This window comes from Podarcis gaigeae (genome assembly GCF_964106915.1).
Source record: "Podarcis gaigeae genome assembly, chromosome: 1".
NCBI classification, from domain to species: Eukaryota; Metazoa; Chordata; class Lepidosauria; order Squamata; family Lacertidae; genus Podarcis; species Podarcis gaigeae.
In genome coordinates this window covers 80973116-80991664 of record NC_139678.1, presented here as the reverse complement: position 1 = coordinate 80991664, position 18549 = coordinate 80973116, and the positions used below count along the sequence as shown (strand labels likewise).

The 18549-nt window shown below is 42.3% G+C and overlaps 2 protein-coding genes across 6 annotated transcripts in view; one reads left to right on the top strand and one right to left on the bottom strand.

Moving 5' to 3' along the window:
- The window catches only part of TMEM216 (transmembrane protein 216), a 22440-nt gene extending 17512 nt beyond the window's left edge, over window positions 1-4928 (top strand). Inside the window, exon 5 of the transcript XR_014555576.1 lies at window positions 2849-4928. The gene's annotated coding sequence lies outside the window, so the exon portion shown is untranslated. The remainder of the gene's footprint in view (window positions 1-2848) is intronic.
- Window positions 1-18549, bottom strand: part of CPSF7 (cleavage and polyadenylation specific factor 7) — a 22247-nt gene extending 3698 nt beyond the window's left edge. The window contains exons 1-9 of one of the 5 annotated variants that reach the window (XM_083699565.1): window positions 18507-18549; window positions 17889-17999; window positions 8460-8678; window positions 7436-7539; window positions 6037-6182; window positions 1572-1974; window positions 1045-1163; window positions 788-956; window positions 427-600 (exon numbers count right to left, since the gene is read on the bottom strand). In XM_083699565.1, coding sequence (XP_083555691.1) covers window positions 432-600; window positions 788-956; window positions 1045-1163; window positions 1572-1974; window positions 6037-6182; window positions 7436-7539; window positions 8460-8678; window positions 17889-17942 — 1383 coding nt within the window. In that variant the 5' untranslated portion in view covers window positions 17943-17999; window positions 18507-18549 and the 3' untranslated portion in view covers window positions 427-431. Of the gene's footprint in view, window positions 1-426; window positions 601-787; window positions 957-1044; window positions 1164-1571; window positions 1975-6036; window positions 6183-7435; window positions 7540-8459; window positions 8679-17725; window positions 18000-18359 lie in introns of all 5 variants that reach the window. The other 4 variants (XM_083699562.1, XM_083699561.1, XM_083699564.1 and 1 more) reach the window with 4 other exon arrangements.

Below are 18549 nucleotides of genomic sequence, written 5' to 3'. Positions count from 1 at the left end.
GTTGCATAGTTGGCCTGAGACACATAGTCATTCAGGACCCAGCTGAATATACTAAAAATCTACTAAATTAGAAAATAAACAGCTCAAGCATGTACTCAAAGGGCAAGTCAATCAGGGAGCAGACAACTCCCTTATTTTTGAAAAATCTTACCTAGCAGAACATACTGCATGAAGAACACAAGGCAATATGTATTTGCCCTGGTAGCTTAAGATCCATGCATGACCAGTCCACTCACTGGAGAGAAGTGTGAGATTAGGCCATGGAAAGTCTTCCAGAGCATAAGAGAAATCAATCTTACCTAGCCAGCATCTACAAGAGGGATGATACTCAACTTGAAGAGCAGGGTGCTCTTTTCGGAAAGGAAAATACACTGGGTAGGGGTGGAGGGGATGGGAAAGGTAAAGCACCCTAGAAACATCTCTCACTTCTCTCAGTGATGTCGGTCTCTTTCTCTGTCCCTGTCTCTATGTCGCTCATGCTCCCGGCTTCTTTCCTGGAAATAGTCTTCATGCCGATCTTCATTATGGACGACGTCTCGGTGCCTCCTGCTGCTCTCACGAGACCGACTGGGTGATCTATCCCGAGACCGGTGCCGTTTTCTGGAAAACAATGAGGTATCTAGTTACTGGCAAGCTGTAACAAGACCCTTTCCCCTACCAAAAGCACTTATTCCTACCTGGCTGTACAAAGCCCAGGAAGCGGACCAGAGCCCAACTGAGACTTGCTCATCAGCAAAATCAGTGACAGTAGCTGGATGACTTGGCAATAACTGTGCCTGAAGCTCACCTGGAGGAGCTGCTGCTGGTGCCCATGCTGTAAGACTTGGCTTCAATGCCATGAAGACAATCCTTGAGTGAAGAGATAAGGACTCTACACCGCTCATCATTTGCGACACGTGACTGTTTAATCACAGCAATGGCTGTGAGCAGGGTCTCAATGGCATCGCTGTAGTCCCCTGCAATATAACAGAGCAAAGGCGGCATGGTAAGAATGAGGCCAGGAGCGAGAAATGGAAAGAGGTAGCAAAAGCCAGCTCTGGTTACCTGCACTGGCACCAGACACAGCTTTGGAAATGGCACTGCTGGAAATTGCTCGATTCCTGTTCATGATATCTTCAAATTCAGCTTCACTGACAGGAGGTGGCAAAGGGCCCAGTTCCCGGCTGTAGAAACAAACACACACCCATCACACACATAGGATAAACAGCTTCAAGCAGAACTATGACACAGTTCCTTATTCATAGACATGGCAATTCAAGGCCTTTCAAAACAGCAATGTGTGGTTGACCAGGTACTGCCCTCCTCCCCAAAGCAGACATTAAGTAGCATCCTTTAAGAACCAAGTTGTCAGCTGTCGTGCCCTAGAGCTATGCAAGGCATTTTCTACCACCAACGAGAAGGTGGTTTCATGTCTAGTCGAACCATCACTCTTTGCATAAAAACAAAATAACTAAGCCCTTGGAGAATTAGGTCTGCAGCCTTGCTAAACAAGAGGCTTAGCTACTGTTCTTTGCACTGCTTAGTTTTGATTTTTTTTCTTCTCAGATTCCCGGGAATGGGCTTGCTCTCACCTGCTGTGGTTGTATGCTGCAGAGGTCTTGTTATAGGTGTCTGGCGGGGGCCCCATTGCTGCATTGGGTGGGGGGAAGAAGGCTGGGTTAAGGTGCAGCGCAGGTGGCACGGCCCCAGGAGGTGGCACAGTGAGGTGTGGAGGAAGTCGAGGGGGAGGGGGCATGAGGTGTTGGTAGTGGATTCCTGGAGGGGGAGGGGGAACCCCAAAGCTTGAGGAAAGAGGAGGGGGTGGTATGGGTGGAGGTGGCAGCCCCATGAGAGGAAGCGCAGAAGGAGGGCGGTTGAAGAAAGGCAACACAGGAGGCTTCTCAATGCGTGGCGGCGGCACAGCATTCTCTGTCGGAGTGGCTCGGCCATCTACCGAGTCGGTGGAATCCCTTGAGTGAGCCCTCGGAGGCACCCCTGTCAGACATCACAGAAGAGGAAAAGCGCTCAACACTGTAGCAGTTGGGTAGGTCAGTTTTCTGACAAAATAACCCTCTCCCCGCTTTCCAGTAAGTACACCCATGTCAACCACCATGCCCTCTGAATTGCAATAACACCTTGCCCAAATATCAAAACTCTTATCTCATACATGTGAGAAAAGGTAGGTTTCACTGGTATTTGCACACAGATTTTTGGGTTGATTTGGGCAAATGTTGAGGTATCTAGAGAGATACCTTCCTGCTCTGGAACTGGGCATTCCCAGTCTTGGCCAAGAGATCTGTAAGAGCTCTCTTAAGTGTTGTGTGCTGAGTTGACAGAGATAGTTGTAACATGCACTGATTATGAGTCAGATGGACAGGCAGCATAACATGCTAAATCCATGCTTAACTTTAATTACAATTTACAATAGCAGTGTGTCCAAACTGAACTGAGAACATTTCATTTATGGTCTTAGAATGTCTTGAGTGTATTTTACACTGTTCACTTTCAGTGAAATAAATTTTGCCTGAGCATTCAAGTAATACTTATCATTCATATAGTGCTTATAGTGTGTTCAAAATGCTTTATGTATTAGCACAGTAAACTTGCTAATAATCCTACTTGACAGGTCTTTATCGCAAAGATTGTAGATAGGTGTTTACACTGAAAAAGTGTGGCTTACCTAATATTACCTAGTGACTGAGCTTATAGCCTAGGTGAAATCTGAACTGGTGTCTATGTTGTTTACATCTCAGCCATAGTGAGTATGTTATATTATATATAAAGATATATTAAAATATTCATTTTTAATGTAACTGATTAGAGCATCACATACTATCAGAGACAAATGTATTGAACTTTCTCATTTAAGGAAAAGCAAAATCAGGAAGCTTCAAGAGAAAAAAACGAAAATGTGACAGATAGCATAAAAATTAATCAAACCATGCTGAATATAAGGGAAATATTTGACTAACCCACTCTTTGGTACAGTGACAACTAAAATAGATGGTGTTGTATCCAATGCTGCATGAGCAGAATTCAATGTGTTAATGGGAGTCCACTGTGCAAACGTAACACCACAAATGGGTTATCATTTGATGACTAGGAACTTGGAAGTTGACTTAAACCAAGTCAGAACATTTACAATTCTGATTCTGTGATCGACACATCTTGTTCAGTATAGTCTACACTGACTGGCAGTAGCTCTCTGGGACTTCAGAGAAGACTCTTTCCAATCCTACATGGCGATGCCAGGGATTAAATATGGAAACTTCAGCAGACAAAGCAATTGTTCTACCCTCTGAAAACTGGAGGCAACAGCCACAAAACTGTACACGAATGGCCTTTTCACTGAGCTAATTCTCTTAACTAATTATGTAAAATGTGTCTGAAATTCTAGCTAACAAGCACTGGATTATGCAAGAATGGTCTTCAGTAAAATCACTAATTGGCTATAGTGTTATCCCTACTCCTTTCCTATTATAAGTATTCTAATGAGTGGAAACATGAACATTCTAACACTGCACAATTATACAGAATCCTCAAGACCCATAATTTTGTGAGATATGCTTAACTCCCACTCCTCCCCCTGTCCCCTGAAATAATGACCCCAGGAACCTACTGCTCAGTGAATGCACTCAGCAGAACATTTGGTTCTTTTAGTAGAATTCTTCAATAAAGTGAAATATTAAAACCTAATATGCCAATATAAACTACCTTCCAATATATGAGGATACGTTACTTTATATAAAGGCAAATATCCACAGGCTTATATACATATTGCTACTTTTCAGTCACTGAACTACTTCCTGAGCACCTACTGCAAACTTGAGTGTTTTCCACTACATCCAGAAAATAATCAACATTTCCATTCTCATAGAATACAAAATGTAGATGCAGAGAAGTCTCTGAACCTTAATCTGTAATACAAACTGCATCTCCTTCTACATAAAATAAGCAACTGAAATAAGCAACTATCTGGAATGGAAGAAAACTTATGGTCCTTCTGAGAGCAATATAGTTTTAGATACATCAGCAGATCCTGACTAATGAATTAAACTAGATTCAGTTGTCATGAATACTTCTGGCTACAATTAAGAAATTGACATTCTTAATAAATTCAACGTTAGAAAAACAAGGGGACAATACCCAAGTACTGGAAGGCAATTAATACTATCCACCAGTTGCTTGGCCTCAAAGTCAGAAAGCTTCCTAAATCTGGAAACATGACTCCTTTATTCTTCCCAATGAAGAGTTATTGACCCCAGAGAAATAATCAAGCCATGCTGACCAAAGTACTGTACTTAGAGTCAACTTTATTTGACACAAACCAAGATGGCAATAATATGGAAGGGCATTACAGGAAGTATTTACAAAGATTTACAATGTCTGCGTAAAGCAAAAATATATTATTTCAAAAACTCCAGGTTAAAAAAAGCTGTGTCATCTTAATTTGGAATTTTAATGTACAATAGGCTCAACTATAGTATGATATGAGATTTGATACATTATTTTTTTAAAAAAAATTAAGACCTTTATTCAAGATAGAGAATCTAAAACATAATTGAAAGAAATCAATAATCAAAAGAATTAAAAAAAAAATATGGAGAGAATGTTGAGAAGATGGATTTTGAAACATATTGCGATCTTGTCCCAATGTGGCAAAATTAATTAATTGCAAATATAGCTGAGAAACATTTCAAAAGAAAAAAACCATGATCATACAATTGCAATGACACACAATAATTAGGGACACAGAAATCTGTTATACCATCACCACATGAGACTTGGTGACAGCAAGTCTGGGATAATCTAATAACATTCATATTTCAAACTCAGCACGTGTCTGAATTACATTAAAAATTCACTTCATGGTCACATAACGGAAGCCACTTTTAGGTTTCCTTTGTGATAAATAGGAGAGTGCAATAAAGAGAACTTCAAACGTTTAACTTGTGCATGTGTTTTTCTTTATCGTACTGGCTTGTCTGCTTTACAGTTCGCCACTTTGGGGGCTAGAGAGAGGCAGAGTGTAAATAAAATTACTAAAAACAACAAATTTGTATTTCTCAGGCCCTTTGGGCGAGGAATCACAAAGTGGTGGAAGTCATTTACGAAGGCCTTGTCAAAAATGGTGACGTGCCATGGTTACTGTCAGACGTTGCCATTCACCAGCGCGACCTCCTAGTGAAGATAAGATAAGCCCCTTTAAGCAGTTTTTCACAGGGAAAAGCTTGATGAGGGCTAAAAGCAGCTCCGCTTCATCTTATGATTCAGCAACAATGACTGACCTTCCTACCACAGAGAAATGGACCACAGGCACCATGACACCCCGTGGAGATAAGGGACATAGGAACAACATGACTTTCTGCACTGAAATTCCGTCAATTTCTAGGGCAGAACATGGAGGCTATTAAAATGCAGCTGTGCTAAAGCTGGCAAGGCTGCAACTCTATAGTCAGTTGAGACTATGACAGGATCATACAAAACAGTGGGTCCTAACTGTCCAGATTAATTCTGCAAACAACAGAGGAAACTGTCCTCTTCTCCACTTACTAAGTCAGATAGTACATTCAACAGAATACCTTTCACAGAAATTGACAAGCAGGGCCATCTATTATGGTCCTCCTTTGGGAGAAAGGGTGGGATATGTGTTTTATAAATAATAGTAAATGAATTATATGACCAAGAGGTAAGGCCCCAGCTGGAGCACTGCATCCAATTCAGGGCACCTTACCTCTTCAGGGCTGCACAAATTCTGGAGAAGGTTCAGAGAGGAGCTGGGGGTGGTCCTAGCTATAGCAGCTTCAATAACTTAAGCACATTCAGTTTGAAGCGTGCCTCAAATCATGCAACATAGAAGGGGATAATAAAATCTACTTAGGCATCCATTCAGCAGCAACAGAAAAAGAAAATATACCCGGACACTCCCTGGATAGTCACACACATCCAAATTGTTTCTGGCTTAAAGCTCTGCTCAGGTTTCTCTAAGACCTAACCAATGCCCTGTATTTCTGCCTTGTTCCCTACTTAGCAAACGCAACCCCCATCTAAACTTACTTTTTCGAGCCTGAGCCTCAAACTGTGCAAGGTTCTGCCGGGTAGCCAACTTCACTTCCACTTTATCTCCATTGAGAATCTTCCCTGGTAGCAGCTCCAGAAGTTTGTGGACGGAGTTCTCAGAGGCAACCACCACTTCTGCATACCTGGTCACAGAGGAAAAAGAACTGAAGACTGTCAGCAACTTCTAGTAAGGAAAACCATCTAATCCAAGACAAGAAATCTTCCCCCACCCAAGGTCTACAAAATGTCACTGCTATATAGCATTGGTGGGTGGGACGGGAGGAAAAATTAGACAGGGCCACACCACTCCCTCTCTCACCCCCGCCCATCCTCATCTGCTCACACATATGAGCTCACACCATTCATTGCATTTATCTCTCTCGCATACACACAGATGCATTGAGGGAAAACCTCCCATTTGTTCCTATGTGAGTGCCCCCCTCCGGCAAGGGGTTTCATCCCTTTATCTCCCACTGCAGTACTTATCCAGATGAAGTTCCTGTGCCTCCAATCTGCTGCACTTCTGTGATAGCTTGGGAGACAGAGAGCTCGCTCCACCAGGGTTTGAAATTAGCGGGCACCAGTCACATTTTGCAATTGGCCTTTTGCAACTTGATGATGTCCAGGCGCCACTTTTGGTGCCTAGCATCTCCATCTGTCTTTGTTTTTTGCTGCTGCTGCCCCGCTGCCAGGTGACCTAGGTGTTTGGCAGGGTAGAGAGGTAGCAAAAGACTTGTATTTTGTTGCCACACTACACTGCAGACCTCCTGAGTCACCCAGCAGCAATTTTAATTTTTATTGGTGGGGCTGCCTGGTCTGGTGGTGGTGGGGAGCAATAAAAATGGCCCACTACACATTTTGGTTTGGCACTCACATGGCTCCTAGTATTCCTATCCCAGTTTCTAACACTGCCCTCCACAGCCAGCCCAGGAGCCAAGAACAAGAGGCTGTGGAGGCTGGATGGGAATCCTCTGACGGCCAGATGTGGCCCACAGGCCCAAGGTTCTCTCATTCCCAATTTGATTGATTTCTCAGGCCAACCCCGCTGTCCACACGCACAGTGTCATTAACAGTGCAGAATTTTCAGCTCCATGCCCTCCAAATTAAAGCTGCATTAAGAGCAGCAACCAATAGCACATTGACAAGGGATCGCTTGCAGAAATGGACAGAGCCCACCGCCTTCGTGAATCACATATAACAAGTAGTCATTTAGTTTGAAGGCCGTGGCATCCAAACCGGACAGTTACAGGGACTTCTAAGGCCACCTTAAAAAAATAGCAAGAAAACCAGACTTATGTGCACACCATTATCAACCACACTGGTCCCTAGATCGTTCCTCCCACAATAAAAGCCCCGCATGATGGGCCCTTTTATGAAGCAGTCTTGGAGTGCTCACCCTTTGGACTGGCCATTGGCTCTGTTCTCAGCAAACTTGAGTTCCACCACATCATAAACACCCACAGAACGGATTATTCGGGTCAGCTGCTGGTCAGTTGTCCACTATGTATGAAGAAGCAGAAAATTACATTATAACCTGAAACCTTTTAGAGAACCCACATCATCTTATATTAGTAAGAGAACTCATCCTTCTCAAGCTCCTATACTGTTCCTGGTATAGTCTAATGAAGGAACATTTGATTAAACCCCTCCCACTACAGTCACTTTTGGAGCTGCAGATGTGTGAGCACGTACATGTGTGAACATGTATCTTCCTAGAAGATGAAAGTTCTAGACAGACCTACGTAATTGAAAGAGCAGCAGCAGCAATCCCTTTCCCAACACATACCACAGGTATTAAAGAGAACTGCATGCACTTAGGGCAGTGATCAGTCTACACACCCTAAATCATGACACAGCAGGCCCAATATGAATTACTCAGGTCCTAAGAGATTCATTCATAGGAGAAAACTCTCATACCTGTATGCCAGCTACAGAAAATTTTGTGAAAATGTCTCTATCATGGCGTTTTAAGGGCCTCAATTCTACTATTATCATATTTTCTGATGTATCTTAAATGTGTTAAATCCTCTTCTCTTAAAAGCTACCCTGCTAATGCAAGAGCATCATATTCTCCAACTCTGAGATGTGTTGCTTTTTAGCATAGTACGGAATACTATGTTGCTGTAGCTTATTTATTTGAAGCCACTGTTGAGTCTTTGTGAGAAAAGCAGGATAAAAATGTCCTAAACAGAGCAATGTGTCATAACGAACAATGCTTCTAGTTATTTATCCAATGTGTTGTGAGGACTGAGGTTGGCAAGCAGCATAAAACCTACCCACCCACATGGGGCTCTATACTGTACTCTATTAAAGAACAGTGCATCTGCAGTAAGATTAAAGTGCAGATGCAGCCTTTCCACCCAAATGTTTTGTTTTTGTTAGGCCCTTTACTTTCTGCTCCGATTATGGAACGCACTCACCCAAGAGAAGCTGCCTACATAAACAGCAGCCCTCTTATTACGCAGCCCACTGTAGGTATACAGGATAGCAGGTGATTTGCTGTTTGGCTTAGGAGACTGCTCTTGGCGGTTTTCGGGTGGTGGCTCGGAGCTGCTAGGGCAACTTTCAGAAGGTTGTGAGCTGGCAGCTAGCACGTCGTCATATAGATCCATCTGGTCAGCATTACTAAACTCAGAGTCCTAGAAGACACAAGATATCACTGAGCACACGCAGAGGCAAAGGAGGGCCAATTCTCCACATTAGTTCTTGTCGTAACAGAATAGCAGCACACCTATATCAAATAATAATTTTCTAGAATTTAAGTAATAACGTAAAACCTGCTTCTCAAAAAGAAGCATGCTCTTTTTGCTAGTTGCAAGGAAGAGCAAAGAGTATAGTAGGACTAGCTATTTCATGTAGCCCCAAGCTCCCCATCATTTTCTCTGAGATGAGGAGAATGCATGTTTCATTGCCATCTATTACTGCACAAGACGTTTTGCCTCTCCATTCTTTGTGGAGGACTGGGTAATCGATCCACATTTTTACATCTCCCCTCCCCCAATCTACACTGTGTGCAGACCCACCACATTTTCCTCACTGCTCCAATGAGCGGTATTTCCTTGTTGCATATATGCAGTGAAGGAGACTATCACATATAGCATAACCACCAACCTCTATAAGAGGCCACTCAACTTGGCAGAAAGGCCTCTTGGTTTCTTTCCCTATTTTGGATTATTTGAGCAGTATCATGTTGCAGGCTGTTCATGAAAGGTGATCAGGTTGTGTCAAGATTTATACTGAACTCCACTAGAAATCAGCCTCTACATTTTTCTTCAGAGGAGTTAGGTATCATGCAGTACTATTTCATCCTCACAACATTTAAAGAATCACTATCAGAAGCAAACAATTATAATGAAACTCTAATGATATTTCACTGGTCTTCTGAAAATGTAGTTACAGTCTTCTGTGATTCACACTGCAATACTTTGCTAGCTAAAAAAATGCACTGTAAAAAAATTCTAATACATGAATATGCACATTATGCACACACATGTATAATTCCTATCAGCCTAAAGTTATCTAGAAGATGGAATGCAGTAACAATGGGATATAAACGACTAAACACACTCTCTCTCTCCCTCTCTCTATATATATGAAATCCAGTATTATGTAGAGTGGTATATAAAATTTTCATCTTCCCATGCAACATAATCTGGCCCAATTTGTATACACAGCAGCAGTTAGAACATAAAGCTTGTACTGCCTTTTAAAAACAGGGTTATTTTTCAGATTTTTTCCTCTTTTCCTTTATGCCAGTTTTAATGTGTGTGTCTGTTTATATACTCAAAGTCGCTTTGTGTTTCTCTGGTAAAAAAGCAACTAATAGATTGAATAAATAAAACAAATACACGTTACTATTACTGTAATTCACAGATTATTGTAAAGTATGGCTTTCCACCGGAAGGATTCTTCAATGTTTTAAACTAGCAAGACTGCAAAAACTCATGCAGGATATAAACAATCAAATTCTAGCATTTGTTATGGGTTTGAATTCAACTATTTATCATATGTTATCAAGAACATCAGAATTCTGGCATGTACTGAATCATGGTCACTGTCTTAATTTCAGATGGATGTGCTTAACTCCGCTGAAATGAATCAAACTTTTAATTGCAATTAGCCTGTTACATAGTTTTCAATGGGCTTTAGCATGAGTATGCTAAATTGGATTAAAGTCAATATATTGGGATGCAGGTCACAACCATTTGTTGGTTTCATAGAACTAGTGATATGCTTGTTACATTCCAATTATCTAGAATAAAAGAAACTTGGGTGTTTCAGACCATTTTAAACATAGCAGCAGCTCCTGCTTCAAGCAATCTTTATAAAGTCAAATACTGGGAAGTCTTCAAGTAGAAAGTAGTACATGCTACGAAAAACTTACTAGCAGTAGAAATAGTTTTACATAGTAGTACGAGACAAATCCGCAATAAGGAATGGATATTACACATAAGAAAAAGAAAAGTTACTACTAACAAAATGTTATCAATTAAGAACAGCAATGATACAGCGGTACCTCGCAGGACGAATGCCTCGGAAGATGAAAAACTTGCAAGACGAAAGAGTTTTTCGTTTTTTGAGTTGCTTCACAAGACGATTTTCCCTATGGGCTTGCTTTGCAAGACAAAACGTCTTGCAAGTTTGTTTCCTTTTTCTTAAAACCATTAATACCAGGGTGCATCTGTGCTTCGCAAGACGAATAATCTCACAGAATGAATTAATTTCGTCTTGCGAGGTACCACTGTATTAAAGGGTGATAGGAAAATCAAGTCACTTCAACATTTTCAAGCTATCAGCACTTAATTCTATTTTTAGGATACCTCTTAAATCTGCCAAAGCAGAAGATTGGAAACTTACTTACTGTTAGCTTTCTGACATCAAGAAAAATATATTTAGATTTCCTCAGTAAAGACCACAGTACAGCTTGTGATACTACTCACTTTCAACTAAACTAAGACAGTAGGGGCACAAAACCACCCTAGCCTTGTAGCAAATACTGACTGCCATTGCAAGGCAATGAAAAGCCCACACCATCAATGTCCTCAATAGCCTCCAGGAACCTAGGGCAGAATCACATAAGCTACAGGGGAGGAGAAAACAGTGCATATCCAGCAACACCACCCACACATATACTACAAAGTAGTTTCCTGATGACTTATCATCAGGAACAAGGGTAGTGGCTGTTGATGATGCTATTGAAACCTTCCAAAGATCATGTTAAATGTGTTTGCAAGCATCATGTGAGCAAGACCTGCACACTCTTGGTTATCTGGTCATGTCTCAAATAGTTAACAGCTTTTATTTTATTTGCTGTATTTCTGGGCAGTTTTTGAACCATGCAATAGGCCTGACACAAGAGTTCTTCCCTACACACAATACAGTATAGTCTCAATAAATTATACAGACCTATTTATTTTCAGTAACTTCCCCACAACACCTAGAGATTCTCTTTCCACTGGCCACGGTTCCCAAGGAGACAGTGCTACATGTTGTGTCTCTTCAGACTCAAACTGCATTCTTTTGATACTACAATGCTGATATCCACCTTTTCAAGGCAAGAGGGAATTCCAGAGTTTATTCATTTCTAATTCCACAAATAGAGAATTGATGATTTACACAGTTTCTCCCTGCATCCTAGATGGCTCTCAATTTTTTTCTTTTTTGCCAAACAATATTTATTGGAACTTGAAAAAGTGAATCAAGACCATTAGATGCAATTGGTATTCCAAAGACACAACAGCATACAATTTCTTTTTTAGCAGTATAGGAAAAGATTTGGGGTCAATTTTTGTTTTACCCCTACACCCTAGTACTTCCAAGTGAATCAGGAACTGTTAAGACATTTTGTAGAGTGAGTTTTAAAACCTTTGGAGTAAGAAAAAGCTCTGTATAGGAAATATGCAGCTGGAATTTCACCGGCTTCATACTTTGCTTTTCATTACTTTGGACCCTTTTCAAATTTGAAATATGACTATCTTATTTCTTTTTACAATCAGAGTAAAGCTCAATTCCATGGAAAGCCCGACCCTTTTCTTCAAAATTTAAATGCACGAGGCTTCATCAAGAGTTTCCCTTCATTTGTGGAAGGAATGGCTCCTGCTGGAGGGAGGCCAAGATGGCCATTTTTGCTGATTTCCTCCTCCTGCTACCTCCCATGCGGTTCCAAAGGATCTTCCTCAACACCCTCGCCTCAGAGAATTTTTCAGGGGGCAGGAAGCATCAGTGGAGATTGCTTTTCCTTTCCTCCAATGGGAGCACAGATTGAGTGAAGTTCTGGCTGCAGGAACTCTGGACGCAAGCCACAGTATGTGCTTCTTTACTTTTGCATGGCACAGAGGCTTTGAATTCTCTACAATGTGTATTTTTCATGAAGCTGCATTTGCAACACATTCTTGTTTGCACTCTGAATCTGCAGAGGAAACAAATAGTTTGCTGAAACTTTGATCAAATCTTTAGCCTACTTCCATACATTAAGATTTCCATTTCCAAAACTTTATCCTAGAACACAGTGCTAAATTATTGGCTCAATTTATTTATTGTAATTTACAATTAATTTATTGTAAAAACCTATGTCCTGCCTTTAAGGGGGGGAAATTGAATCAGGGTGGTTTCCAAAACAAAGTTTCATACAATGTAAAAACATAAAAGAGCAGGAATTCTAAAAAATAGTGGTAATGAGCAATTGTTAACATGCCAGGTTGAAGAAGATAAGTAATTCCTGAAAATCACATAAGGGCACAACATTAAACAAATTAAACTGAGAGTGGGGAGAAGGCAGTCAAAAGTCTTCTTAAACAGTCATGTTATTGCCTGCTACTTAAAAACAATCTCATTGGGTAAGGTATTTAATAAGGTGTGTGCCACTACTGAAAAGGCTCTAAGTTGACAAAGGCCTCCAGATGAATCCCTACATACAGTAAGCTCACAGGCTCTTGGTCCAATTGTTCTTGTTATTTAGTCATGTCTTCTCTAGTTCTTCAGTGGATTCTCTTATGGACAAGAAAGCTTGCAGGCAACTTTTGCATCTCTGGGTCCAAAGGTGTATTCCCACATCCATGTAATACTACTGCACTAGTGAAGTTGTGGTGTGCTGCTAATGCTGCTAAGAAGGAAGAAAAGGAAACTAATGGAAAAAATATGTTGCTCATTAGCATTCTATCCAAGGACCATGAGTGTACATTGATAACCATCATACTACCTCATAGGAAACAGCACACACCCTCCACCGTTAGACAAGCATGAATAACCCTCCTGCCAAAACACACAGGGACAGAACTCTGAAATGAAATGGCTAGCATATAAAGACAACCCATTGAAAAGCTATGGGAACCAAGTTACTCTTAAACAAGGGGAAATAACATGGGCAGCAGCATCCATTACATCAGAACCCACTCCAGAGAGGATCTGGGACTGGGCCATAGCTGAAAGGTAGAGCATCAGCACTGCATGCAGAAGGTCAATCCCTGGCATACCAGATAGGGCTGGGAGATACCCTTATCTGAAAATTCAGAGAGCCACTGCCAGTCACTGTAGACAATACTGAGCTACAGAGACAAATGGTCTGATTTAGTATAAGGCAGCTTCCCATGTTCCTCAAGCCGAGGTTCAGGTACAGCCCCAACTGAAAAAAAGAGCATAGCTAATCATCATACTCTTGAACAAGCACATGGAATCACAAGGTGCCACACACCAAACACGTAACAAGACTCAGTACATAAACTATTCTGAAATACATGTATTAAAAAATATGAGCTCTATGCACACAACCTGATCAGACTGGTAGGGCAGATCATGAACTGGGAATTCAGCATCTAATGTGAAGACAGTTCCCTGCTATCCATAGTGGGAAAAACACGTGATAACCGACAAGTTTTGCACCATGGAAAGGAGCCCTACTGCTACACAAATGGAACATTTACACCTGCACCTAGCTCACATCTGTCAAAACCATTGTGGTGGTGCAACTCTGCACTTGTGTAGCAGCCAGAGATGTCACAACCATGGCTATGGGTGAGATTCAAATAAGAAAAAGAAAGGAAGAAAGGGCAGGTGTCCAATGTTTACTATGTTTTCAGGCTCTCCAGAAGCAGCCTGTCTCATTGCTCAGTACACAAACAGCTAAGACGTTCAACTCCTGTACTTACAAAAGGAGATGCACACTAGTAAGCAGGTTCCCATGAAAGGTAAGCAGTGTGGGGAATAAGCCATACATAGTAGCAAATACTGTACCCCACCACAAAACACCACCATCCAAGTTGAAGTTGCTATCCACAGCCAGAGTACGCCCCCCCCCCACTGCCTCCAGGGGAGCTCCATCCATGTATACAGTGAAGAAATGGGGAGTACATTTTCACTATTCTTCTTATCCTGCAACAGATCAAGTGTGGCTGACGACATCATTGGCAATACATGATGAAGAAGCAACTATAGGCCTATAAATACTGTTCTTTCTTTCTCGCCGTGTACACTGATAAGGTCACATTCAAATCATACATTTAAAGCACTCTTGGTGTGCTGAAAGTTGTTAGGAGACTCTTATTCCCCTCCCATAACTTCAATTCCTAGAGTTCCCTATGCAGAGGGGCTGATTGTTAAACCACTGTGGGAACTGTGGTAGCTCTGTGAGGGGAATGGGGATTTCCTAACAATTCTCAGCATGCTTAATAAACGACAGCTCCCAGAATTCTTTGGGAGAAGCCATGACAGTTTAAAGTGGTATCACAGTACTTTAAAAGTATGCTGTGAATGTGACCTAAATCTATCCACTGGGGAATAAGCCAATATGGGTGAAGACTGGGTAAGCACGCATTAAAGAGGAGTGGCTAAAGGTATACAGAATGAAGTGTATGGTAGGCAGAAATACTACAGGAAATAGACATAGCACACACAATGAATGTGCACAAAAGTCATATAAAGTTTTTAAATTATGTAACCAATACCTGAACAAGAGGATTTGGTCCTCAATATATTTTATGTTTCTTCTCTTGCCACAACTAGGAATTCCAAATAAATATATAAAACATATTTGTCTGAAAGCTATAATGGTGTCATCTACACCAGTGATTTGTTGTAATTAAAACTTTTTCAGGGTAGAACACCTTCGCCAGAACAGATTACCAAGTTTACAAGAACAATCCTTTACTCTAGAAAACTATTGTAGAAATATGAAAACCTCTTATAGATAAAATTAATTCATTACATACTCGTATTATACTTCTTTTACTCTTGATAGGGAACAGAATATTTAAAAATGGGGTACTATAGGCAGAATACAATAAATTTTCCCAGATCAAGTGGAACATTTAACATACACCCCATGCCTTCCAGAGACAAGCATCCATCCATCCAATGCTCCCAGAGATGAAATGTGGTCATTACCTAGAGCCATGCAGTCAGAAAAAACAATTAGTGCAGCAGCAGAAACCCTGTGTGATGTTGCAACAACTTCACCAGCATTCATATATTCAAAATTACTGAAAACAGTGAAGTGCCTTTGCACTAGTTGTGAATGCAAGATGGCATGTACATGAATACACCTGAATGTACACCTGACATTGGAGGGAATTAGCACTGGGCACCCCTAACGTCAACCCAAAAGAGGAAATGTTCCTACACATTCCAAACCAAGATACAGAAAAGCTGACATATAGGTATTAATCCTCTCTTGTAGACCAATCAATCTAGTGCTATAACCACATACAGGGATACACAATGAGCATAAACTAGAACCCTTGTGAAATGAAACTTATGCATAGTAGTAAATAAATCAACAGGAAAGAATGGGTGTGACCAGGAGTTAAGGATGGGACAAAATGGAGATGAAATGCTGCTGCTTGGAGGTGGCAAGATCAAACTTGGGACCTTGGCAATATAAACTATATGCTTTATCTTTACCTGGAGTAAGGACTATGAGTATTGCACATGTAGGAAGCCTGTGACCCACCCAGATGTGCTTAACTACAATGCCCACCATCCCTGAGCACTAACCATGTGGCCCAGGATAGAAGGTAGCAGTGGGAGGCCTAAAGCATATGGAGCTATACGTTCCTCAGCCCAGGTTTGTAGGAATATCGGGTGCTGGTTTAAGGCAAGTCAGACCACTGTCCATATAGCTTAGTATTTGCTAGACTGACTGGCAAAGGTTCTCCAGGGCTTCAGACAGCAGTCAGTCACTATCTGGAGATGGCAGGGACTGCTCTTGGGACCTCCTGCGTGGTTTGTTGTGCTCTGCCACTGAACAATGCCACTAAAGGAGTTATTATGAACAAACTGGCTGCTGGTTGCCATGTTTCTGTGGTTACAGTATAATTCTGTTCAGTGTAAGTTTGGTTCCAGTCCTACTGCTTATGGAATTGCACGGCCTTCTTAATATTCTATTTAAAGTAATACGTAAACACACACTTAAAACACATGTGGGTGTTTATTTCTATTTATTTATTTATGTATTTATAATCCACACTTTCATCAAAATATACCAAAGTGGTTAACAGCATATAAAAATAAAAGCAGCAAAAAGCATCAATAAAACATCATTAAAGAGAAAAATTGTATGGCAAAGGCCTGTACTGTTTAGGGTAAGTACCTTGAACCTAGGCAGGAAAACAAACAGGCAACCACAACAGCTCCCTCAGCAGAAGAGTAGTATGTTGCTCCTTTGAGCAGTCTGGCCACTGCATTCTGCACAAATTGAAGCTTCCGGACTAGATAAAGGGTAGCCCCACATAAAGTGTGCTACAGTAATCAAGACTTGAGGATTGAAATCAATAGGGAATAATATACACCACAAACCAGATTTGATTTCTAGTGCAATGCACTCTCACACAAAGTTAATACATCAGACAGAAAAGGTTATCCTGTCTTCCCACTTCTTTCTCCCATTAAACACAGTCATTTCAATAACTAAGATGACCCAATTTATAATTGTAACAAAAAATATTAGGTATAAGCAGGCATGAAATGTAGAACTGTAAGGTGGACTAAAGTTGTTGTTACCTACACCCCTAACATCACTTAATTGTTCACTTTTTAGGCTATAAAGAATATATACTGTGGGCAATGTGTGCACAAAACTGAAGATCTTTTCCTATGAAGGTGCTAGTACTGCCTGTGATTAACTGCGTAATTGCCTGTCAGTTTCCATGTTTAATTTTTTTGTGTCAATGTGGTGCGGCGAATGGGACAGAATACTATGTAACTTGAAATCACATATGCAGGAGCTACTGTACCAACCATCTTGGTCTGCTCACTGACCCAGGTTACATATTTCTAAAAGATTCAGCATCCTCAACTGTTATGTTAACTTGATTCCAGGAAGGCACCTCTCACTTGAGAGACTACGTAGACTAACATGCTATTACTTTCTATTTCTATCATGCTGTAACTTCCTATTTCTTTTTTTAAAAGGAAGACTTCATACATTCCAAAACACACACGCACAAATAGTGATTCAACATTTCTTCCAACATGCATTCATTTGGTTCATGATGTTTTCTTTCCTGTAGAGTAAAACAATTCACACCAATTGGCAAATGTGAGGAGTTTATTAGGAAATCTCCAGTTATAACGCTGATTTAACACTATTCACTTCTCACTCAACAAACTTTTCACACAACGGAATTTGCTTCTACAGAGATTTTCGTATTTCTACCGTGAAAGGAAAGGATGCTCCAGCAGCCTAACAACGCACCTGAGGACAAACCTCTCTTTTGAGACCTCAGCACGGGCCGAAGTTTCGGGGCTCGTGGAGAGTTCGCCTCTTCTTCTAGCGCTCACCTGCCGCCCTTCCACATCCCGCCGAGACGGTGGCGCAGCCCTTACGCCCACCCAGCGGGGTCCGCAGCCGCGCTCACCTGGTTAAACTCTTCGTCGGCGTAGATGTCGATGAGGTCCACTCCTTCCGACATATTTCTCCAGGGGAGCCGCCGAGAGAACCGGGGGTGGGGGGAGAAGAAAGAGCCGCACTGCGGGGGTCACAGAGCAAAGAGAAGGGGGAAGGAGACGCAGGTTAGTGAGATCGCCGCCTCACGCGGCCGCCGCCGCCGGCAGAGCCCAGGCCCGTTCCCGCGCAGCCCCGCTCCGCCGAGGATCCCGCGCAGGCGGCCCCGCCCCCCTCGCCGCCTCAGTGCCACTCGGACGACGGGACCTTCCGCCGGCAGCGGAGAACCCGAGAGCCGGGCCGCCCCCGCCTCCCTCCCCGCTTCCCCTCCTCCGCGGGCCGCCATAGCTGCGCGCGCCTGGACGCTCGCGCCCGCCATCGCCTCCTTTTTCCCGCGCTGCGACGGAGACACGCCGCCGCCGCTGCCCACTTCCCCCGCGCTCACCCCGGCCACGAAGCTCCGACGCCTCCCCGGCGCCGCTCGGGGCCCGTTATACTGCTCAAGGCCTAGCAATCCCAGGCAGGCCCAAAACGCGCGCGCGAACCCCCACCCCCCCTCGTCCTCGGCCGCCTCCTCCCCTCCTCCTCTCACCGCTACAGCCAGCGCCTCCTCCCGTTGCCCCGCCCCTTCCTCC